The sequence below is a fragment of the Sceloporus undulatus genome, chromosome 2, assembly GCF_019175285.1.
Source record: "Sceloporus undulatus isolate JIND9_A2432 ecotype Alabama chromosome 2, SceUnd_v1.1, whole genome shotgun sequence".
Lineage (NCBI taxonomy): Eukaryota > Metazoa > Chordata > Lepidosauria > Squamata > Phrynosomatidae > Sceloporus > Sceloporus undulatus.
In genome coordinates, this window is record NC_056523.1 from 166,917,227 (window position 1) to 166,941,431 (window position 24,205).

Here is a 24,205-nt window from a genome sequence, read left to right on the forward strand (position 1 = left end):
TCCAGCAGGCACAACTGTTTGTGTTCATACTAAAGGCTAGATGGATGAGAGAATAGAGGAGGGGGTCAATGCTTCCAGGATAGGTTATGCTCTTGCTTTTCACCAGGGAATGGTTCCTTTTTAAATAAGAGTTAAAATACAGTAATTACATTGACCTGTGGATAAATCAACTCAGGTTTTGGGGGTCAATTTTTTGACTAAAATTTCTAGACTTATACATGAGTATATACACTCACTGAAAGACAGAAGTTGGTAACATGAGCTTTTGTAGACATGAGCCTACTTCCTCAGATGCATGTGAACCAAAGAAAGAGTCCATATACATCTGAGGAAGTACACTCAAGGCTATGAAAGCTCATGCTACCAACCTCTATTGTTCAGCAAGTCCTAAAAGTGTTGCAAAATCCCTTTGCATATTGATTTTACATACTAACATGGCTATGCCTTTGAATTGTCCAGGATGAGTCTCCCTCATCCAAAATGTTTGGGATCAGAAGTGTTTTGGATTTTGGATTTTTTCAGATTTTGGAATATCTATATATACATAGTAAGATATCTTGGAGATAAGACTCGAGTCTAAACATGAAATTCCTTAATATAGAATATACATATAGCCTAATGGTAATTTTATACAAATATTTTTTAAAATAATTTTGTTCATGAAACAAAGTTTGCAAGGTGTTGCTATTTCAGCCACTCATGTGGACAACTTGGATTTTGGAATATTTTCGACTTTAGAATTCCAGATAAGGGATACTCAACCTGTACTAGGCAGAGTTTCCATTTACTGTTCTGTTCCTATTAGGCAAATACAGTGAGGTTCCTGTCTGGCTTTCTCATTTGGTATGTCCTCTGAGGACTGGACTGTGGAATCAGTGGCTCTTCAGTGTCACTGGGCTCCAATTCCCAGTGGCTCCAGACTCCCTGGCAGGCAGTGATGATGGGAATACTTTTGTCAATATCAGGAGTGCCACATGGTTCCTTGCAGTACTGTAAGGTAGGCATCTGCAGCCCATATGAGTCATTTCTTACCATCTTGGCCCCTGTTTTGCCTTGCTGCATTTCCCTCTTGTTACTTGGGACACTGACAATGCTGGCAAGAGTAGCAGCCTGCCCAAGGCCAAGTGGTATTTTGAGAGGGATGTTATCAGCTAGGTGCCTTGGAGGGGGGTTTAACTGAGGATGTGTTAAAGAAAATCCAGACTGGGCTTTTTTGGGGGGAGGTGTTTTAAATTGGATTGGGAGAAGGCTTGTGTCATGTGCCTAGAAGAGCTGGGGTTGGGACCAGTTGGAGCGGGGGCTCCAGCTCCAATTCCAATGTTTGAGGCATGTGGGAGGCAGGCAAGTAAGTGTGTCGGAGTAACATAGTTTTCTTGTCAGCAACATTTGGAGCTTGTCACTGCAGCAAGGGGTGGTGGACTCTCCCAGCTGTGTTCACCTCAGTGTAGCACACAGCAGGGGTGAGGATTGGGAACAGTATGTGGCTCTTAGAACACCATTTTCCCCTCCCCAGGCACCCTGATTGTCTAGAGCAGGGGTAGGCAACCTTTTTGAGCCGGGGGCCGGGTTGCTTTCCCTCAGGCGACTGGGGGGCCGAAGCCGGGGTGGAGCTTCCACCCTCCGGGGTCGGTGCCGCATGCCGGGGGCGGAGTTTCCACCCTTGAGGGGTGGGGCCGCGTGCCGGGGGCGGAGCTTCCACCCTCGGGGGCCAGCCTCCCCCGTCAGAGGCCACCAGAAAAGCCGGTGGGGGCTGCCAGCGCTGGAGGCCTCCCCCTCTTTGCCAGCCCCTGACAGCCCCAGGGCCCGTCAGAGGCTGGCAAAAAAGCCGCGGAGCGCCAGCACTGGAGGACTCCAGGGACGGCACGGGCCTCTAAGAGACCCCCTGCCCGCCGGAGGCCTCTGGGAGGACTCCAGGGACGGCAGCGGGCCCCTCAGAGACCCCCCTGCCGCCGCCGGAGGCCTCTGGGAGGACTCCAGGGACGGCAGCGGTCCTTCAGAGACCCCTTGCCGCTGCCGGAGGCCTCTGGGAGGACTCCAGGGATGGCAGCAGGCCCTCAGAGACCCCCGCCCCGCCGAGGCCTCTGGAGGACTCCAGGGACGGCAGCGGGCCCCTCAGAGACCCCCTGCCGCCGCCGAGGCCTCTGGAGACTCCGAACGGCCGGCCCCTCAGAGACCCCTTGCCGTCGCCGACCTCTCGGAGCTCCAGGGATGGTAGCGGGTCTCTTAAAGCCCGCTGCCCCTCCGAGCCCTGTTTGGGGACTCTGCGGCAGCAGCGGGTCTCCTAAAGGCCCGCTGCCCATAGCGGTGAAGTCACGCGAGACTTCACCGCTATGGGCACCGCCATTTTTTCTCCCAAAATGGCGGAGAAGTCTCACGCGACCTCAGGGAAGGTTGCGCGAGACTTCGCCGCCATTTTGGATAAAAAATGGCGGCGCCCATAGAGGGAAAAAGCCGCATTTGGCAGTGTGTGGCGGTAGCCCTGCGGGCCGCAAAAAAGCCTCCGCGGGCCGCATCCGCCGCAGGCCGCAGGTTGCCGACCCATGTCTAGAGCGTGTACCTTGCAATAAGCAAGCAGGAGAGATTAGAGAACGCTGCCAGGAGTTTTCTCTGTCTGAGCAGGCAGAGTTGGCCTATGATAGGATGTCTGTTCAGGGGAAAATCAGCATTCATGCCGAGCTGCCGGATCTGGGACAGCTCAGGATTTCATGTCCATTTTGCAAGCTAAAATTTCCACAACAATGTCATCAGTCCACAACAATGCTGGATGTACTTTGAATTTATTTATTTTTCGCAAAAAGGAGAAGGATGATATGAAGTGGAAGAGCCTGCCAGCATTCTCCTGTAATAGTCAGATTACTTCCAAATGAGTTTTAGGCTATCATTGACTCTTCTCTACTCCAAATGCTGGGACCCATTCAGATGGGTCAACCCCTCATGCCTCCTGTGCAATGGATCAAATTGGTTCCCTTGGGGAGGGACATCGGCAAGATTGCAACTTCTGCCAAAGCCTTGGTCAACACACAGGTGGCTAGGATCACTCTGAAAGTCCTCGCTTGCTTAGCATAGTCTTGATGGTTTCCATGGTATACAGTGGTGCTCGGGTTACGAAAATAATTCGTTCCGCGGCCGCTTTCGTAACCGAAAAGCCTTCGTAAGCCGAAAACCCATAGGCGCTAATGGGGAAAAAGCCGCGGCTCTGCCGCGCGCCATTTAAAATAGCGCCGAGTTTTTTCGTAACCCGAAAAAACTTTCGTAACCCGAAACAATAAATCCCTATGGGATTTTTTCGTATCCAAAAAATTCGTAACCTGGGTATTCGTATCCCGAGGTACCACTGTACTTCAGAGCTTAGTCGTTGAAGCTGTATGGGGAGGAGTGGTGAACAAGTGGAGGAATACTCCTGGCAGATGCAATCCAATGCTACTGATTGTCATCATGCCTGCCCAGTGCTGGTCCAAGGCAGAACAGAGAGCTTACCTGCCACTTCCACAGCATTTCCCTGTGCTCACCAGCTGGATTCAGCTAAGTGGTATGGGGACATTATACACTTGCTCAAAGAAAGGGGGTCAAATCCATGGTGTCACACGTCTTTCCCCGCCTAGGTATTTAGAGGATAAAATTATCTGTCAGAACCTAGACAAGCAGAGCATCCTCATGAGGAAACCACATATTGGCCCAGTATACTGATGGATATCAGTTAGTACAACTTTAGGTTGTGGAAAAAATGCTTGGACAGGTTCATGTCACCACTGGGTAATTGTCCTTTGTGAGTGGTGCAAAATAGCAGGCAAGGAAACAACTGCTAGGGCCCAGGAAGATGACAAAGGACCATAAGCAGAGGTGTCACTTGGGGGGTGTGGGCATCCCTGGGAGTCATCAAAGAGCAGGGAGTGACTACTGCTCTCTAAATGTCTGCCTTTTGGCAGAAATGGGCTGTGGTGTTGCCTTCACCCTTTAAAACCATGGAACTCAGTGAAAGAAAGGCATGAGTTGGGATGAGGCCAGTAGGAGGTGAAAGGAGAGGCCTGAGGGTTTTAAAAAATATTTTTGCTCTTTGGAAATTTTCTTTAAAACCATCACATCTTACCAAATTTTCACTATAACAACATGAAACTATGGACATGTGAATACATTTATGTTGTGCATATGATATTGTAATTAAATGAAATTTAATTTTGGTAGTTGTTTATGTCACATATTTGCCGTTACATTATGATTTATGAATAGCATTAATACTAAAAGCTTTACTAAGATTCTGTATGGTATAGTATGGGAGGAGGCCAATGAGGAGGTGACACCATGAGTTACTGCTGAGGTGATGCCAACCCTAGTGAATCTACGGTTCTAACAAGGACTGGCCCCATGCTCCTGAAAGAGTGTGTCTGAGACCACTTCTTTTGAAGCATTTCCAGTTGGAAAATAATTTAGACTAGTTTCTTCAAGTCCTGGACAAGTTTTCTTGGACAGGTGGCATGGATTAGAGCCCTGAACTCTTGGATGAAACTGCTTATTTGGGTCCATTTCAGTTGGGGTTCAGGCTCAGCTTGATATTGAGACTGATACCTATGTCATGAAACATATCAGGAGACAGGTGGAGATTATGACCTTGTTGATACCTTTGACTGGGGCTACAGTGGTACCTCGGATACGAAATACCCAGGTTACGAAATTTTGCGGATACGAAAAAATCCCATAGGGAATCATTGTTCCGGGTTACGAAGTGTTTTTCGGGTTAGAAAAAACTTTTGGTGCTTTTTTCGGCTTTTTCGCACGGAATCGCGGCTCTTCCCCATTAGCGCCTATGGCAATTCGGCTTACGAAGGCTTTTCGGGTTACGAAAGCGGCCGCGGAACGAATTAATTCGTAACCCGAGGCACCACTGTATTTGATATCAATCAGTACCAACATGCATGGTGCCTTTTGAAGCAGTTGTCCCAAGTTAGCTGTTGCAATGGTTTGGCTCCTATCTGGATAGTTGTTTCAGGGGGTTGTGCGGTGCTGATATCATTCAGCCTTATGGAACCTCCAATATTGCAGGACTTTATTAGATTCCCATACTGTTTAACACTATATGAAACTGGAGTTTCAGTGTGCCTTGTCTCCCAGTGTAATGATGCAGGAATTCTACCAAAACTTTTCACCTTAAACATGAAAATAAATGTACTGAACTGGTGCCTGGCCTTTGCAATGTACTGGATGAGAGTCAACTAAAGGGAAGCTTCTGATAACCCGTTGATACCCACGTTGTGACCTGTCTAGTATGGCAGATTGATAACAGTGTTCCATATGCTGGTAATCCCTAAGTTAAATTACTGCAATGCATGCATATTTGGACGGCCTTTGAAGTCAGTCAGAAACTGACTGAGAGTAGACAATGTGACCATGAATTCCAGTCCTGGACTCATGCCCTGGTTGCCAATTTGTTCCCAGGCCCTTCAAGTGCTACTTTTAAACCTATTAAAACCTTCATGTGTTTGGAGCCTGATGCTTCAAGTAGTTTTAGAAGCTGCTGTCTTCTAAAGACAGAACCAGAAGTCCTTCTTGCATGTCTGCCCTGACAAAACCAGTGAATTGTTCAGTGGTGTGTTTGTGTGTTGTGTGTGTGTGTGTGTGTGTGTGCCTTCACGTGCCCGTTTAACTTATGGTGGCCCCATAGATTTCATAGGGTTTTCAAGGCAAGGAATCTTCAGAAGTGGTTTTGCCAGTTCCTTCCCTGAAACAAAGCCCACAGCACAGCCTTTTGCTGGTGGTCTCCAACCAAGTACAGTGCGCCCGTGTTATACGTGGGTGCGCCATACATGGCTTTCAGCATACGCTGAAAGCTGCTCTGAAAAAAGGTGTAGTGCACCCCGGAAAAGGTAATGGACCTGTGTGTGTGGCATGTGCCACCACCACATGCATGAGCCCATCATTTAAATGGGGCTTGAGCATAGTGGAATTCCCCTTGCACAGGGGGGTCCAGAACAGATCCCCTGTGTAAGGGAAGGGCCCACTGTACTAACCAAGGCTTGCCTTGTTTAGCTTCCAAGATCGAAAGGATCTGATGTCTTTAAGATTTAGGTAACCCTGTTAATGGCATGCTCTCTCAAAGAAAATTCACTTGACAACTGTCATCTTTTCAGTGTCTGGCAAGGACATCCTTCCCTCCAGGAATTTGGACGTTACCTTTTAGCATCAAGAGAATTCCAGGGAGAAGCAGACAGCACTGTTCACATCTCCCTCATAGTCACAGGCTTGGAAAATACACCCTTTGTGATTGCGGCTCCTCCAGTCCCCCAGGCATTTGGGCATAGTTATACGGTGTGACTGTTGTGGCCTCTGTGATTTGTATATAGAGGATGAACATGTTTAAATTATATTATTTTCCTATTAGGCTTTAATGGCATGTACTTCTATTTATTGTTTGATTATGGTTTATATCAATTTTTATTTCTTTGTCATATTCATTATAGATTTCTATATCTGTGCATGCTAGAAGAATCATGGTGAGGCTGCTTTTTGCAGTAGGAAACAATATTTATTATATTATTACTTTTCTTACTATTATTATAAATATTCTTACATGACAAGTGGGTGTGATAGACCATCCCGCTAAAGGACTGTGCTTATCCTATCCCGAGACAGATTGCTATTTGTGCAAAAGAGGTGCCCTGTGTACTATGCACTATGTTCTCTCCCCAGTTCAAATGCCAGGGTTCCACCCATGGAGTTCAATGGGTCAGTCATAAATTCTGAGTGCAGGAACCATGCTAACAGATCCCAAAGACACACTTCTAAGGAGATCCAAGCCAAGCCCTCACCATAGATTGATGGACAGATAAATGGCATCTGATGAAGTAAACTAACTAATATACCACACTACATTCTTATAGTGCTGCTAATCCACTTTAACTGCCTGGCTGCCTCCTGTTGCATTCTGGGATTTGCAGTTTAAGGAGGGGCGTTAGAATTCTCAGCCAGAGAGCTCTTAGGCTGCACTGAACTACAAACCCCAGAATACAACAGGAGGCAGCCAGAGCAGTAAATGTGCAATAGCAGCACTATAAGAGGGCTGTGCGGTAATGTGGTAGTGCTACGACTCCCTTAACTCAGTTAGTCTCAAGGTACTATAAAATCCCTTTGCATACAATTACAGACTAACACAGCTATGTCTCTGAATGTACCCCATTGGTTTTGTGTTATTATTTTCTGTCATTTAACGAGAGACTGAAAACAGACGGCCCTAAAAGAGCAACATCATGCCACCCATTTGTGCACCAGATTGGGGCCACTGCAACTGCATGGCGCCTTTGCTGCCATGGCGCATTTCTTTAGTGTTTCTTTGGCATGCGGCATCTAACTGCTGTGCCACCAAAATGTCAAAACGCTGCACGCCATTTGGTTGGGCAGGTGACAAGATTCCGCGTTGGGGGAAAAGTCAGGGTGTGCGGTGGTCTGGATGCCACGCCCCATGCCACCCTGAAGCTGGCTCTTTTTGCCAATCTGTACAGCAGTTAGTCTCAGTTTGGAGAAAAGGCAGGGATATGAATAAAGTTTAACAACACAACAGTGTTTATACAGGGCAAACTCCCTGGTTAAAACTCCAGCATAAACACCCCGACATTCAAAACAAACAAACCACTAACAAAGCCTCCCAATTAAGTTAATGGGGTGTGACGGCAATCCTATGCCTAGTTACCTGAGAGGAAGCTGTTCAGTTTCCGGGTGCTTATTTCTGACTGCACAGATTCAGTCTCTGAAAGGCACAGCACTTTAAATGGAAATCTGCAATCAATTATAATGCAACATATAGCTCTTAACAGAAGACACAGACAGTTTTGCAAAAAAGTATTAGTGTCTTCCATGACCAAACTTTCAGCTGCCAGCCTCCTAGGCAAACCATCAAAGTAAAGAAATATCTGCCCTTTCCGAGGTCAACCTTATAGAGGAAAGTACTGGCTGCCTCAGGTGGCAAATCTTGTCATGAAAGGGCAGCAAATAGAATGTTAGCTTTCACATTACACAATTATAGCACTATGATTCCACTACACCTGTCATGACTACCTCCTGTGGAATTGTGTGTTGTGTGTGTGTGTGTTGTAGTTTGGGCAGAAGCACCAGAGGAACTCCCTGGATGAGGATTCTAGAAAACCTTCCTCTAAACCCTCAATCTCAGAATTCCACAGAATGGGAACCATGGTAGTTAAAGTCAATTCATAGTGCTATAACTGTGCAGTGTGAAACGTCCCTGATTTGTTTTTTCTCCCTAGGGTGGGATGGGAAATCCTTTGGCTCTGATGCTACATTCTAAAAGACCTAAATATGAACGTGAACCAGAGAGGGCCAAAAACATGGTTAAATTTCCTTCCACGTTCCCAGGCAACATTTAAGGATAAATATCTCCATTTTTTCCAGGAATGCAGCCCCTCAAGTTCCCCTAGGAGGCTAATGTGGCCCCCTAATTCTTGACAATTGCACATCCCCTAATTTTAGGTGCTAAGAACTCTGATAGTGGTGGTACCTTTGCCTACTCTGACTGAATCCATAAAATGCCCTGAGATGGTCCTGCAGCCTCAGCTTGACTGCATTCCACCTCCTCTGATGTTCTCTGTGGTAGTCTGTCACACAAATGTAAAATGTAAAAAATCTTCACATTCAGTAAAACGTGAAAGCCTCGTTATCACCTTGTTCACTTGCCAGAACACGGAGGATATGCCAGTCACTATGACCTGCACTGGCAGATGGCATTGTGAGCCCTGAACTGAAAGAGAAGAATCCCCAGGGCCATGCATCCCCCTTTCCATGACAGCCCTGATGGTGCTCTCGCAGAGAAGCAGAGGCTGGGAGGAGGATTTGATCTTCAGGGGGAGGTATAGATTATACTTCTGGAAAACTACTACAGCTGCTGCCACACTGCACAATCAATGCAGTTTGACAACACTTTAACTGTTATGGCTCCATAGTATGGAATTCAGGGATTTGCAATTTGTTGTGGCACCAGAGCTTTATAACCGAGAATGCTAAAGATCTCACAAAATTACAAACCCCAGAATTTAATACCATTGAACCATGGCAGTTAAAGTGGTGTCAAACTGCATTAGTTCTGCTGTGTAGATGCAGCCAAAACCTTCCAACACTTTTAGAATGAAAACTGGTACATGCGTGGCAAAACAACATGAGAGTGCAGTCAAGATAGCATGCTATTAACGAGGAAGAACACATGCTAGAAGAGTTTGCTTTTGCCCGAGCCTAGCAGGAAGGACATGATTCTGTCCCCTGGTCTCCTCTCCCTCCTGCTGAGTTTACTGAGTATAAACTCCTTTTGCACTTTAAACCAAGTTTGCAGCAAATGTAGGTAGACAATGATGGGGGCGGGGGAGGGATGAGAGAGCAAGAGAAAAACCAGGGATATTTTAAAAGCAGCTGAAAAAGTGGAAAAACAGAGGATTAATTGGGATTGCCCGGTCAATAAGGCCAGTTGAGGGATTGTTATTGAATCCTGTCATGGGGTTTTCCTAGCAAGATTTGTTCAGCGGAAGTTTTCCATTGCCTTCCTCTGAGGCTGAAAGTGTGTGACTTGCCCAAGGTCACTCAGTGGATTTCATGGCCAAGCTGGGAATTGGATCTGGTGTCCAGAGTCATAGTCTAACACTGAAACCACTCCGTCACACTCGCTCTTTCAACAATTGATAGATCAATATGATTGCTACGTTTCTAAGAGGGCTTTTATACAGGCACCAGTGGACTGGGATCATGCTTTTGAAACTCAGTACATGTAGATGTTAACCTTCCTGAGCATGTGCAAACCATTCTTAAGGTACAGACTTCTCTATGATGCCAGTCCACCCCACTGCCACTCTCCTCCCTGGTAGCTACACCACATAATGACTTAACCCCAAGGAGTAAAACATAATTCTGAGACCCTGAACAATGAATTCTCTCTGTTCTGAGGGGCTTACCACAGAGTTTGGAAAAGTTCTGTTTTTGGACTAAAACTCCCATAATTGCTGGTTATACTGAATTAAGCATTCCGGGAGTTGTAATCCAAAAACAGCCTTCCCCATCTGTAGATGAGATGACCAAATGAGCACCTATGCTTCCTTCTCCCCAACCGGCTTCCAGCTCACATTCACGGGAAGATGCTTTGGATAATCTTGCTCATCTGATAGATAATAACCAATGGCTTCTATTGCTTCCTTTCCTTGGTGTGAAAACTCTCCATGATTCATTTTATTCATTTTAATAAGGAATTGTATTATATGCTACTGTAAAGGCTCTCAAAGCAACTCACCACAAAACAATTAAAATACAATTAAATCAATTAAATCCAATAAAACTGGAAGCAGAAATAAAACAGAAGGCATAACTGACAGATGAGATGATGCCTCAGACCAACTTAGAAGGATCTTAACAATTCAAATAATAGTTAAAAAGCAAACTGAATCTGTTCCTCAGGAAATAATTCCATAAATGGGACTCCATAACTGAAAAGACCCCATTTTGCATCCCAACCAAATGTGTCTTCAAAGATGGTGGGATTCATACCAGAACCTCCAATATCGAAACCTGTAAATGGGCAAGTTCATACAGGAGGAAACAACAATCCCTAAAATAACCTGATCCCATACTAGTTTAGTGTGTGTAATAATCACTCATATACAAGCCCCCTTTCCTTCCACATGAGACCCAATGGCTCTGCATTAACCCTTGTGGAAAAATCTGAGCACTATTGGTTTGTTGTTGGTGAGAATCGGAAAGCCTGTGCTAGATGCTGTTGGACTACCTGGTTCCATAAAATCAGATCTTAATAACCAATTATCAGAGTTGATGGGAACTGTAGTTCAACAACATTGATCAAGCCACTGGTTCCTCATCCCAGCTGGATATTGACTATACTGGCACTATCCTCTGCTAATGTTAATACTGAACGTAAGTAAATCTCGAAAAAGGAAGCATTAGCAAGACATTTCTAAAAATACAAGACCCTGGAATCATGAGATGTCTCATCAGGCTTTTCTTGCAGGTTTCTGGATAGGCCCAGAATTGGTGTGACATTGTGCCATGTGTTACCTCTCCAGCACAGAAAGCCTTTATCTCCTCCTGAATACTTTCTTTAAATCCAAAGCAGTGGCAGTACCAAAGAGAGGCAGAGGACAGACCTAGGTATTTCCCACATTTCTACAGTTGTCTTTCTTTCTTAAATATATAAATTGTACCCTTGTGCCTACAGAGCACCTGGGACAAAATAATCAATCAAAACAAATTTTAAAAACAAGACGTGCTAAAGCAAAAATCATCGTATCCCATCCCATTTCAGTGTGGGATAAAAATTAAATTGAAGCAACATTTACACAACATTAAAAAGCTTGATGGATAAAGATGGCCTTCAGTGCCCATTTAAAGCAAAGTAATGGTGCCCCCGTATGTAGAACATTGTTCCTAAAAATCATGGTACAGTACTATCACCTCTTCTTCAAATCTCTCCTCAGAACCAAGACTTGAGAAATGTAGGTATATTTTTTATTCCAGCTAGCTGCTTGGGAATTATGATCTTTGGATGTCATGTGTGGTGGTTGTTTTTTCTTGATGAATGTGGGAATCAGATCCAGATCAGAACTGTGACAATGTAGGCACAGGCTTTAACCTTTGTCTCAGCCACAGTCCCATTAAGAACCACTTTTCCCAACATGCCTGGTATTCGCAATCAGAGGAAGAGCTTTCACTAGCATATGCTCTCCAACATATCACAGATGAAAACCAGGACACAAGTGGTCAAGCAACATCAGAGTGTGGTCAAGATGGCAAATATTATTAATGCAGAAGAATAAAGCTAGGAGCAACAGTTTGCTTTTGCCTGGTCCTACTGGGAAGGACAAGACTTCCCTCTCCTACCCTCACTGAGGTAACTAAATGCAAACTACTTTTGCACATTGAACCCAGTTTGCAGCAACTGACATAAACTGAGGACAAAGAGTGAGAGGTGGACAAAAAAAGGAAGCATTTTAAAAGTATCTGAAAAGTCGAGGTGACAGAAGACTAATTGGGATTGTCCCTGCCAAATTGGAAGAGTAAGAAAGCAATAATTTCCCTTCCATTTTGAATAACAGTGCATGGTGGACTGGGGAGTGGGATTATACGTAATTGTGTTGCTTTTAAATTATTAGCTCCAAGGTCTAGCATAAACCCTCTTAGTTTAGTTAGAGGGCAGGGAACCGTCTAACTAAAAGGATTGCATGTACAGCGCTGTGTAAATTTACAGCGCTTCATAAATAAAGGTTAATAATAATAATAATACTGAAAAGTCAAATTTTGCAATGAGTGGATGAAACTGTATTTGCTCTTTCACCTGCCGAATGATCAGACTGAGGATACATACTTCTGGGTTTTTTGGTTTCTCTCTCTAGCCCTTCTGACTGCACGGATAGCACATCCTCTGTTAGAATCACATCATCCCACTCTTTCCTCTGCCGTCCCTTATTTTATTTCAAATCTTCCTACCCAGATACTCCTAGCTGTTATTGGAGCTGCTCTTGTCTTGATTCAATTTGAGCATCATGTAAAGAAAGGGAGGGAGTGGGGTTGAAGTGAGGGAAGCCTTAACCAAATTTGATGTTGCAGGATGACTATGGCCATGACAAAGCAACAAACCAGGTTGCACAGCTTTTTTCTGGATAACACAAGTGAGCAGAGTCACTCACTCAAATGTGAAAGGAAGACATTATTGCCCCATCTAGAGTTGTGTGCGCTTTTTTTGGTGGTATCTGAGGTCTTTCTTTAAAAGGGCTCAGGAATGGGATGAAACATGCTGGAGGTTATTCTTCTTCTAGTCTCTGTGTGCCTCCTACCTCTGATTGCAAGCAAGTCCTATCCACTGAAGCTGACAAGATAAACCACAACTCAACAGTACTGTGCATCAGCAGAGTTCAAAACAAGAGCCGATAGACAGTGTTCATAGCCTACTCAACAGTCACAGAACTTGGAAAAATTAGGTTTTTTTTGGAGTACAGCTCCCAGAATCCCCCAGCCAGCATAGCTTTTCCAGCAGGGTCTGCTGCAGCAACAAGAATAATTCAGACACCAGCAACAGCTAACCTCTCCCCAAAGACCTTACAATGTCCAAAAAAAGTAATGGAACACAATCAGTTTTCCTATGAGACATTTCCTCCCAGTCACTCTTGGTGCCAGGGCCTCTCAGTGTTTTCCATGTGCCCATAAGGGCTGAAAAATCTCTACAGCAGCTTCCCTCCTCTATTTCAGAAAGTACGGCCATGTAAACATCAGACTTAGCACATCAGTTACCAGGGCCTCAAAGTATGTCCATACACTTGCCAAAAGCAATAATTGCTTGGGGGTTTCTTGAGGTTTGTATATATGGTTCAGAACTTCAGCCATTTATTAGCTCTGTCCATGAGGTTAAGAAATGTTTTCTTTAATTGTTCATACACTGCTTTTCTGCCCACCAGGGCCCCGCAAGCAGTGTACAAGAAAATCATAGCATCAAAACAGGTAAAAAAGAATGTGTGTGTGTGTGCGCGCGCCAAAGGGCTGACAAAATAATAGCTTTATTAAATTTATAAAAATATTTTTATCTTTCCCTATATTTATATTTATTTTCATTTGTAAGCTGCCTTTCTCTCAGGAGGGACCCAAGGATCTCAGGGCAGTGCAACAATAATATCAATTTAACACAATTTTAAACAGTAAGAATAGTTTAAATAGGCTCACATTATATTAGTCCCAAAGCTCAGGAAAAATGAAGCCAACCTGACTTTCCTTGAGAAAGAGTTCCAAGATTTCAGGATCCAAGTTCCAAGATCCAAGCACTGCTATAGAGAAAGCCTTGTCACATGCACTCACCAACCAAGCCTCTCAGGGTGATGGGACATGCAACAGGGACTCTTCTGTAACTCTCCAAATGTAAACTATTACTACCACAATCCTTTGCCACTGGTGAGGCTAGTAGGAAGTGGTGGCAACGTGGGCCCAACAGCATCTGGATGTCTGCAGGTTCCTCACCTCTGATTTACATGCATCAATCAATCAGTCAATCAATCCCAATGGGGTTTGGCCTCTGATTCATCCCACTTTATAGGGTTGTGGAGTGATAATAATAATAATAATAATAATAATAATAATAATAATAATTGGATCCTGTGCACTCTTACTGTTGCTAAAAGACCCACTTTAAGACAAATATTTACCAGCCATTGTTCAATAGAGCTTAACTGTTTTAGCCATGCATGAGCATGTATTTCATGGACATCACCTGTACCAAAATCTATTTTTGATCATACGGTCAGCTTGTATTAATGTACAGGCTGAGTCTCCATTATCCAAAATGTTTGGGATGTTTTGTATATACGTTATACACATAGCTTGAAGATAATTTTATACACAATATTTTAATACATTTGTACTTGAAACAAAGTTTGTGTACACTGAACTATCAGAAAGCAAAGGCATCACTATTTCATAGAATCATAGAGTTGGAAGAGACCACAAAAGCCATTCAGTCCAAACCCCTGCCATGTAGGAACTCACAATCTCATTCACCCATGTAGACAGTTTTGGACTTTGGAATTCTCTTTCTTCCCCTCTCTTCCATATGCATGGTTTTTGGTGGGAGGTATGGACAGCTATCCTTGTCCCATTCATCCTTTTCTCTGTATCAATATATTTTCATATATATAATTTTTCAATGGTAAGTATGAACATTGCTCCATATATACACAGGGCTCTGCCATTTGGCCATGTCCTCAAAAGGTCACAGTATAGATAGCCAAACTTTCTGGCCACTGGTCACTCATCACACACCTCTACCCCAGTGCCTTTTAAGCCCCCCCCCCATTTTAGGGACCAGAAATCCTATTCCTCAATGGGCTGGGAACAAGTACCATATTTGTGCCCATTCACCCCTATTGTTTCCCTAGATGTTTTCCAGGGATTGGCATATACAGTAATGGCTTAGAGCAGTGGTGCTCAAACTGTGGGGTAGGATTCCCAGGGGGTGGGTGGGTCATGAGAGTTAATAAAGGGGGGCATGAGACTTGGAGGCTCTGATCCCTCCTCCTTCTCCTCTTCCCAATTTTTTAATGTAAAATTTGAGTGTTGAGTTAAATATTGATTTTCCTCAAATAAAACTACTTTTGAACAAGGTTATTTCCTTATAAAATGTAAAAATATGAACATACATGAATGTGCAGATAAAAATATGCACAATAATAATCAAAATATTTTTATTCATACTATGTCAAATGGGGATGTACAACATCTGTATGGGGGGAAGGGTTTCTTGGGGTTTACCCAAGGGTAAACAGTTTGAGTACCACTGGCTTAGGGACCATAATCAGTCCATCAATGACCCCTTTGAGTAGCAGTGTATAGGGCCTTTTCTCATTAGCATCACACATATGGTCTTTAGGGGGGAAAGGAGTATGGCCAACCATTATTATTTTATTCTTCCTCTTTTCTGACATGTTTACTGTTAACATGGGGATCTTGCTTGAACACACTAGCAGTTTAATATTAGGGTCAAAGTTATCATGTCAATTTGTATTCCACAATAACTAGATAAACAATGACTGGATTAACAAAGCATCAAAGAGGCTGCTGTTGCCTGTTCACCAAAGACGTTGTTACTGTCAATATTCTCATCACCATCATCACTGCCACCACCATCAGACAGACATCTGAAGATTACAAGACAATCTACACAGTCAGAACAGTCCAATGTCCTACAAATCACTAGATTTCTCTACCACAGTGCCAGTCCTAAGTCCTGAGAACAACTGAGAAGCTCCTTTCCTTGCAGGTGCAACACCAGTACCACAACAGCCATGGGCACACAATGCTCCCTGGACATATCTGCTTCTAAGAAACAGCCACTTACCACTTTAAAGTCATCCGGTCCACATGGCTCCCCACGGAATAAGCAGGAGAGCAGCATTTCCTGGATGTCGTGGCCAGCTCGGTCTGAAAATTCCCGCATGTTGAAGGGTTTGGGCTTGAAGCTGCGGAAATTTGCTTTCTCCTGAAGGATCTCCAGCTGCCTCTCATCAGCCATTTGAGTATCTGGGATCTCATACCTGAGGGACAAGACACAGCTTGGTCACAGGACACAAGGATCTCTCTGTTGACTGGGTTGGCTCCATTGACAGACAACATGCCATTGCCTTCCATCTCGATTGGCACAAGTGTTTGTCAGCATCAGGTGAGGCCACCTGAGTGGCACACAGTGCATGACACAGAGTGGGGGCAAGATGCCAGAGGACAGAAGTATTTAATGTAATCTGCCCTTTTACCCCACCCCCCTTAAACTATCCTGCTGTCCTCATATGTAGGTGGAAAACACTGTCTCGTCACCAGTGTTAGACTGCCTGTCTGCTTAGCTTCGGAGGGGCAGTGTGGTGTAGTGGTTGAGTGCAGGAGTAGGGGTGCATATACACTGGAAAAATAATGCAGTTTGAAACCACTTTAGCTGCCATGGGTCCATTCTACAGAATCCTGGGATCTGCAGTTTTGTAAGGCACCAGTATTCTTTGGCAGAGAAGGCTAAAAAGCTTCATTGCTGCTGTTGTTGTTGTGTGCCTTCAAATCATTTCCGACTTAAGGCAAACCTATCAATGGGTTTTCTTGGCCAGTTTCTTCAGAAGGGGTTTGCCTTTGCCATCCTCTAAGGGGCAGAGAGTGTGACTTACCCAAAGTCACCCAGTGGGCTTACATAGCCGAGCTGGGATTTGAACCCTGTTCTCCATAGTCATAGTCCAACACTCAAACCACTAGACCAGGGGTAGGCAACCTGCGGCCCGCGGGCCGGATGCGGCCCAGCAAGGACTTGGGACCGGCCCCTGCCCGGTCCTGTTGCCGATTGCCGCCGGAGCCTTTGGCCTCTCGCGTGAGGGCATGGGGCCTTTGGCCTAACAAGAGGAGGCAGGCAAGGGGGGGCAAGCGGCAGGCAAGGGGGGCAAGCGGTGGGCAAGGGGGGCAATTGTCTATAGAAGCCTCCGAAACATGCATTTATATTAACATTTTTTAAAACATCAGCAATTTTTTTGTGTGCCCTCCATTTTTTTAATCCATTTGAAAAATTTGTCCTACATTTGTCCCGGTTTATTTATTTAATTTTTTTTAAAAAAAATTAATTATTTAATTTTTGGCTTCGGCCCCCCAGTTGTCTGAGGGACAGCAACCCGGCCCCCGGCTCAAAAAGCTTGCCTACCCCTGCACTAGACTATGCTAAAATGATAAATTCTAGAATTCCACAGGCTAGAGTCACAGCAATTAAAGTGGTGTAAAGTGTATCATTTCTACAGGACAGATGTACATTAGGACTCTGGGAGGGCAGAGTTTGAATCTCTGCTCAGCCACAGAAACTCACTGGATAGCCTTGGGCAAATCACTCTCTCTGAGCCTAAGAGGAAGTCAACCGCTAACCTGCTCTGAATAAATCTTGCAAAGAAAACTTCATGATAGGGTTGCCATAAATTGGAATCAACTTTAAGGTGTATCATAATAACAATTGCTCAACTTCGGCAGATGGAGTGGAGAGGGTGAAGAAAAAATATATTAAAAAATAAAAATAAATTGAGCTGGCTCTTCTAGCATTCATCTGTCCCTCCTGCTAATGTCCTTCTGCAGCATAGTGTAAATTTAATTGCTATCCCAACTAGAATAAGCCCACTTAATCAATCACTGGATGGTAAGTCAGCACTTAAGTAAATCCCATTGGTTCAATTGCCTTATTCTTGTTGAGACTAAGCAGTTGGATTTAGGCCAGTTTCTTTTGAGTAGGAGCTGATGGAGAACAATCTAGTGATTGACGTGGTGAGATCTGGAGATCCCCATTTCAAAGTAAGATGGGTAACTCAGCTACAGCATATGTCCAATTAAAGCAAGGTATAATTAAAGCGCAATATGAAGGCTCTCTGGGATAGTAAGTTACTCTATTCCATGCAAGGGTAGCCAGGTGTTCTAAACAAAACAAAATGACTTGTGGCATCTTAAAAGCAAACCAAGCTATTATGGCCTAAAGTTTTTGTGGATTACAGCCCAACTTGTCAGAGAAGCTTTCAGACTCTACAGTTAACTACATAAAAAGAATAAGCAAAAACAAAATACAAAACAAACCCAAAGTTAAATCATATATAACAATATTAATAATGGTATTGTTCCCCATCTGCAAACATGACGGCCCAAGCTCTTTTCTTTAAAAAGGAAATCTGCTATTCTCTTGATTTTAGGGCGAGTTTTATCATGTACAAGGCAGCGAATGTTCAAAAGGAGGTGCGTGCTGTGAGCTGATATTACTGAAGGAGGCAGTCAAAATGTTTTGAGTATATGCTCACAAATGCTTACATGATCACATCCTTTAAAGCATGGGTATATATATATTTATAACTATATGCAATTAGGATCAGTTGCAGTTAACAGCAGCTTCTTCATAGTAGTAGTAGTAATAATAATAATAATAATAATAATAGGATTTATTTATATGCCACCCAATCACTGGGAATCTGGGTGGCTTACAACAGAGGGGATAATAGATGGTTCCCTGCCTGAGTAGTTTTCCCCAACCTCAAGATACCTCAGCAAATACAGAATTTGAATCACGCTTTGGATATGGACTCCAGCCTTTGGTTGAAAGGTCAAAGCAGTGTCCTCTGACAGATTGTAGCACAACATTATGGGATGTCTTGTTTTGGGCATAACTGGTCCCTACTCTTAGGCAGAATGAGGTGATCTCTTCAGGTGGTAGTGGCATCTAACCAGCTGTTTCTTCTCAGTTCCCTGCTATTCCAAATGTTGGACAAGAGTTGTGTTTGCCATACAACCTGTCCTTGTCCTTTGTTCAAACTGGGCTGCTTTCTCAGGTGCAGTGAAGGGCCCCTATCCGAATGCTGGGGCTGAAGTAACAGTTAATGCCAGTTCAGTCAGTTTCCATACACAGGAGAGAGGGAGGTTGACACCTCTTTTGTCTCCTTTACCTCAGACAGTCAAATGTCTTGGCTAGTCCTAGTCCTTGTAATGGGGTCACAGCAAATGTCTTAAACTGTACTTGTCTTGAATTTATTTGCAGAAGCAGTCAATAATGATTACTGCCAATCCCAAAGCAGGGAGAAAGGCAGACTTTCAAAAAACACCCCTCCATTTTTCCCCCTGGGAGCTTTCTATTAGATCACCTGTGAGAAAAGTGTGGCCCACAGAGTGCATGCATCCCCAGAGCCATTTTACTCCTTCTAGAGACCCCCCAGGAGGGTATTTGTTTTTACAAAAAAAGGTTGTTTCCCCCTCCAAAAATGGCTTGCCTCCAATTATTATTATTATTATTATTATTATTATTATTATTATTATTATCCTTTATTTATAAAGCGCTGTAAATTTACACATACAAAATGCTCTCTAGGCCTCCAAGAGAGGCCTTTAAAAAAACAACCTGGAAGTGAATTTTATTCACTTGCTATTGTGTTTTTTTTTTTAAAGCCTGCCTCGGGCATAAAAATTTATTGCTGTTGTGTGCCTTCAAGTCATTCCAACTTATGGTGACACTAAGGTGAAACTATTGCAGAGTTTTCTTGGCACGATTTGTTCAGAGGAAGTTTGTCATTGCCTTCCCTGAGGCTGAGAGAGTGTGATTTGCCCGAGGTCACCCAGTAGGTTTCATGGCCAAGCTGGGAATTAAACCCTGTTCTCCAGAGTCATAATCCAACACTCAAACCACTACACCATGCTGGCTCTCACAGGGCCTAAAACCAGGACAGTTTTGTTTTTGTAACTGAGTTTTGTAACTGAGTTAATGTGCTCTATTGCAATTCCCATCATCTCCCTCCAGCACAGGCATACTAGGAGGGGTGATAGGGGCTGTAGTCTAAAACATCAAGGAGGCACTATATTAGGGAAAGCTAGAACAGGGCACCAGTACCTCACCTGCAGGACCCAATATAAATAAATTATAGCATTTTCAAAGAAGGCCAAGGCCAACCACAAAGCTGTCTCAATGGCAAATAAATAAATAAATACTCCCCACCCAGCCTGTTCTTGAAATAAATCAAGCAATTTGACAAGGCTTGTGCTTCTTTGCTTATTTTGCATAAATATGATTAATTGTGTGCAACGTTCTGAATCAGATACCAGATTACATTTGCATGCAAGTTGTACAAAGGGAGGAAGGGATTGCATGGATAAGGGAACATAAATGGAACCCATGGGAGTGGGGCAGCAGGAGCAGGATTTTATGAAGGGTCTGCAAATCCCACCTTCCCTGCTTTGTGCTAGACCTCACATTCACAAAAGCCAGAAATATGATGTTCCACCCACCCCCTCCAATATTCCCTACTAAGAGTCTCAGAAACTCAATTTCATCACCAGATGGCACATTATGCACATGAAAAACCACATTCGAACAGTGCTATAGGTTGTGGATTGCTATATGCGCACGCACACGCACACACAGCTAGATGCTTCTTCCCTGTAATTGCCCCCTCTGCTGCCAGACAGCAGTTACCAAAAAAAAAAAAGGCATGCTTCTGTTACTTCTTTGGAATAAGAAATGAGAAAGCCAAGCCTCCCTGGCTATCTCCAAAGCTTAGTTAAATTGTGAATCTCCTCTTCCTATTAAGGTCCAAAACAGACTGCAGAAATAATCCAGTTTGGGACAGCTTTACCAGCCCTGGCTCAATGCTAGGGGATTCTGGGAACTGTAGTTTTATGAGATGTTTAGCCTTCTCTGTCAGAGAGTTCTGTTGCCACAATAAACTACAGTTCCCAGGATTCCCTAGCACTGAGTCAGGGTAGTTAAAGTGGTCTGAAACTGGATTATTTCTGCAGTGTGTGTTGGATCTAAGTCTTCAAAGATTGAAGGAAACTGTAAATGCCCAGGAACATAATGCTTAGGGTAGCCTCCCTAATGAGGTGCAGATGAACAGCCAAAAAGACAAATGAATCCTTGAACAGATCAAGCCTGAACTCTCCCTGGAAACCAAGATGATCAAATTGAGGCTGTTGTACTTTGGACACATCATGAGAAGGCGTGACTCACTAGAAAAGACAATAATGCTAGGAAAGGAAGAAAACATGCCAGATGGATAGACTCAGTCAGGGACGTTATGGGCCTGAATCTGCATGACCTGAGTAGAGCAGTGGAAAACGGGGGTCTTGGAGATGTCTCATCCACAGGGTTGCCATGAGTTGGGGGCTGACTCAAGGGCAGTTAACAGCAACAACAAAGCCTCCCTTTGCTGCTGTTGCTATTGAAATGTTGTGGTGCATTCTGGATTTGGCCCCTACTCTGAAACTTGATGACATGGAGCCTTTGGCTGACCCAGGGCAGTATGGTCCTTCCACACAAAAAAGAATGCCTGATGTTAACTTTGACTCTTGCTATCTCATATATTTCCACAGAAGGTTCTGGCTGGTCACCAATGGACATGGACGGTGAACAACTAAGACTTTTTGTTCAGTCCATCTAGAATCTTCTGATGTTTCCCATTTCGTGGAACAAGTGGCAGTTTGTTATACTCTGATGTTTTGCATGGAGTGGTGACATTTTATATAAAGGAACAGTCTCTTAAAGGAAAGGAAACCCCTTTCAAAAAGGGATGTCCTGTAGTAGTGACGGCTGTTTTGATCACCCAACCTGGGTGATAAAAAAAGCTAGCAACACTGGTCACAAAATCAGATGCCACTGCAGCAGCAAGTGGGCTTGCAATCCCCTGCACCAGAGAGATGTCCCCAAGTAATCCCCCCACCCTACAAAAGAAAAAGAAAGAAAGAAAAGCTTTGTATTGAACCTGAATAGTAAAACCTAGCCTAATCCATTCAGTTTTAGAAATCCATGCAAAACTTTGGTTCTCTCTCCACTCTGCTTTTAGGAATCCAATTAAACTCACAGCCAAGGGTGGCAAAACCCAAAATTCACAAGGAGCAAAGCTGTTATGGGGCACGACTGTTTTCCTACTGTGGGCGGAGAATGCACTTATGGAATCATCCAAGACCTGCTCTTCCCAGCCTCTGGAAAATTGCTTTCCTAAAAGAGCTGAAGAGCTGCAATTCTCACCAGCAGAGGGCAAAAAGGTGTCTCAATGTGATGCGCAGGCAAGGGTTCGAAGGGTTCATACTCTGCCTGAGCATTTTACTAGAGCCTGTAGAACAGGTGAAGAAGAGTTTTGCTACCCACTCGTGCTGCCCACTTCTTTGTGGCCAGCCTTGCAGAAAGCCCGGACCCTACCCAACACATTCTGCTTTATCCTCTGCTTACCAGAGCTCCCCACAGACCTAGGCTGCAATGGCTTTTTCTCCCAATCTGCTTGCAGAGGCCTGGGTGGAACGGAATCACATTGGGAAGTCTCCCAGAGCAAGGCCTCTGTGTGATGCTGCCCTCTTTGCACAGGGCAGCCTTCTCCAGCCGGGTGCCCTCCAGATGTGTTACACTGCAACTCTCATCATCCTTGCCATCCTCCCAAGGATATTAGGAGTAGCAAGAGGTTGCCTAAGACCATTAGAAAACATATATTTCCGATGGTGTTAGCAACTGAGACACTAGTTGGGGGTCACCACAACATGAGGAACTCTATTGAAGGGTCATGGCATTTGTAAGGTTGAGAACCAGTGTCCTAGAGAGTGCTGAGTCCACAAAAGTGGTATAGAAATGTACATGTCCTTGCTATGGCTAACTCTGCTATGTGCCAAAGAAGTAGAAGATATGAGACATCAGGCAGTGATGGGCAGTTTGTAGTCCTCCAACTTGTGCCGCATGTCATGTGCTACTACATTACTACTCCAGCTCTCCATATGCTTGGGATGATGGGAGGTGCAGTCTGGCAAGATCTGGTGGGGCCCCTTTCCCCAGCTCCTGCGCTGACAAGTGGAGAGCTGCACTGAGCACGGACTACAGCCTGAAGTGGCCACAGCTGTCTTGCTGGGAGAGCTGCACGAAAAGAGGAACGCAGAGAAGATGGCCAAGGGACAGGCACTCTGCGCCTGCTGTGTTGTTGTTGTTACTATTATTATTGAGAGTATTTATACCCTGCTCTGGCACCACAAAGGCTATCAAGGGTGGCTTAGAAAATGGTGACTTATGTTGGCCTGAGGCTGGTGAGGAGCCAGGTCGCTCCAGAGCACGGCTCCAGGTCCAGCTCGGGGAGCCAGGGGCCCGGTGGCCAGAGGTTGCCACTGCAGTGTCCGGGGGTGTGATTGTGGGGGTGTGTGTGTGTGTGTACCTGCTGTTGAGGAGGGCCAGGAGCTCCCCGGCGTGGTAGAGGTCGTTCTTGGTGAGGCGGCTGAATCGGAACTCGTTGAGGTTGCAGAGGGTGACGGCGGGGAAGGCCATGTGGGTGGTGGCCACCTCGTCCAGCTTGGTGACATGCGGGTAGCCGAAGTAGTGCTGGATGCGCTCGTGGCAGACGAAGAGCAGCAGGGCCAGCGAGCCCAGGAAGCACAGGCTCCAGAAGACGCGCTTCACCGACAGACGCTCGTAGGAGAAGATGTGCGCCAGGCCGTGCAGCGTCGAGCTGCTGGCGAACGCCTCCAGGCTCACCGGCCGCCCGCCCTCCGCCTCCTCCTCCGCCGCCTTCAGGTCCATCCTCCTCCTCCTCCCGGCCGAGAGCAGAGGAGCAGGGGCTGCAGCCAGCAGGGAACAAAGGGAGAGCACACGCTCAGGGACTCCCGAGCAGCCCCCCTCCCGGGTCCATTGTCTGCAGGGTCCCCAGGGCCCCCTCTCCCCAGCCCTGCCTCCCCCTGGAAGGGGCCCTCGCCTCGCCTCCCTCCGGAACCCCACCATCCAAACCTGGGAGCAGGGCTGGCCAAAGCAGGGCCAGCCTCGGCGCCGGGGAAGCCGCGGGCTCCGGGATCGGCTTCTGCTTCCTCCTCCTCCTCTTCCTCTGGCTCTGCTCCTTCTGCTGCTGCCGCCGCCGCCGCCGGGGCTCAGGGGCAGGAGGCGATGGCAACGTCGTCTGCCTCCTTGGCCACCCCAGGCATCGCCTCCCCTGGCCGGTCCTCCTCCTCCTCGAGGCGGAGGGAGGAAGCGAAGGGGAAAGGGAAAGAGGAGGAGGAGGAAGAGAGGGAGGGAGGGAGGAGGGGGGGATCTTCAGGAATCCATCGCCGCCCCTCGGCAGGCCCAGCTGGGCTCAGCCTCCTCCGGCGAGGAATGGAGCAGCAGCAGGAGCAGGACGAGAGGCTGTGTCTGTGTCTCTCTGGGTGTCTGTCTCTCTGGGGTGTGAGTGTGTGTTTGCGC

At 45.4% G+C, this 24,205-nt stretch overlaps 1 protein-coding gene across 1 annotated transcript in view; it reads right to left on the reverse strand.

The window, feature by feature from the left end:
- ASIC1 (acid sensing ion channel subunit 1) overlaps nt 1–24,170 on the reverse strand; it is a 252,408-nt gene extending 228,238 nt beyond the window's left edge. Inside the window, exons 1-3 of the mRNA XM_042454124.1 lie at nt 23,759–24,170; nt 23,193–23,592; nt 15,869–16,064 (exon numbers count right to left, since the gene is read on the reverse strand). Coding sequence (XP_042310058.1) covers nt 15,869–16,064; nt 23,193–23,554 — 558 coding nt within the window. The 5' untranslated portion in view covers nt 23,555–23,592; nt 23,759–24,170. The remainder of the gene's footprint in view (nt 1–15,868; nt 16,065–23,192; nt 23,593–23,758) is intronic.
- Nucleotides 24,171–24,205: the final 35 nt, after the last annotated feature.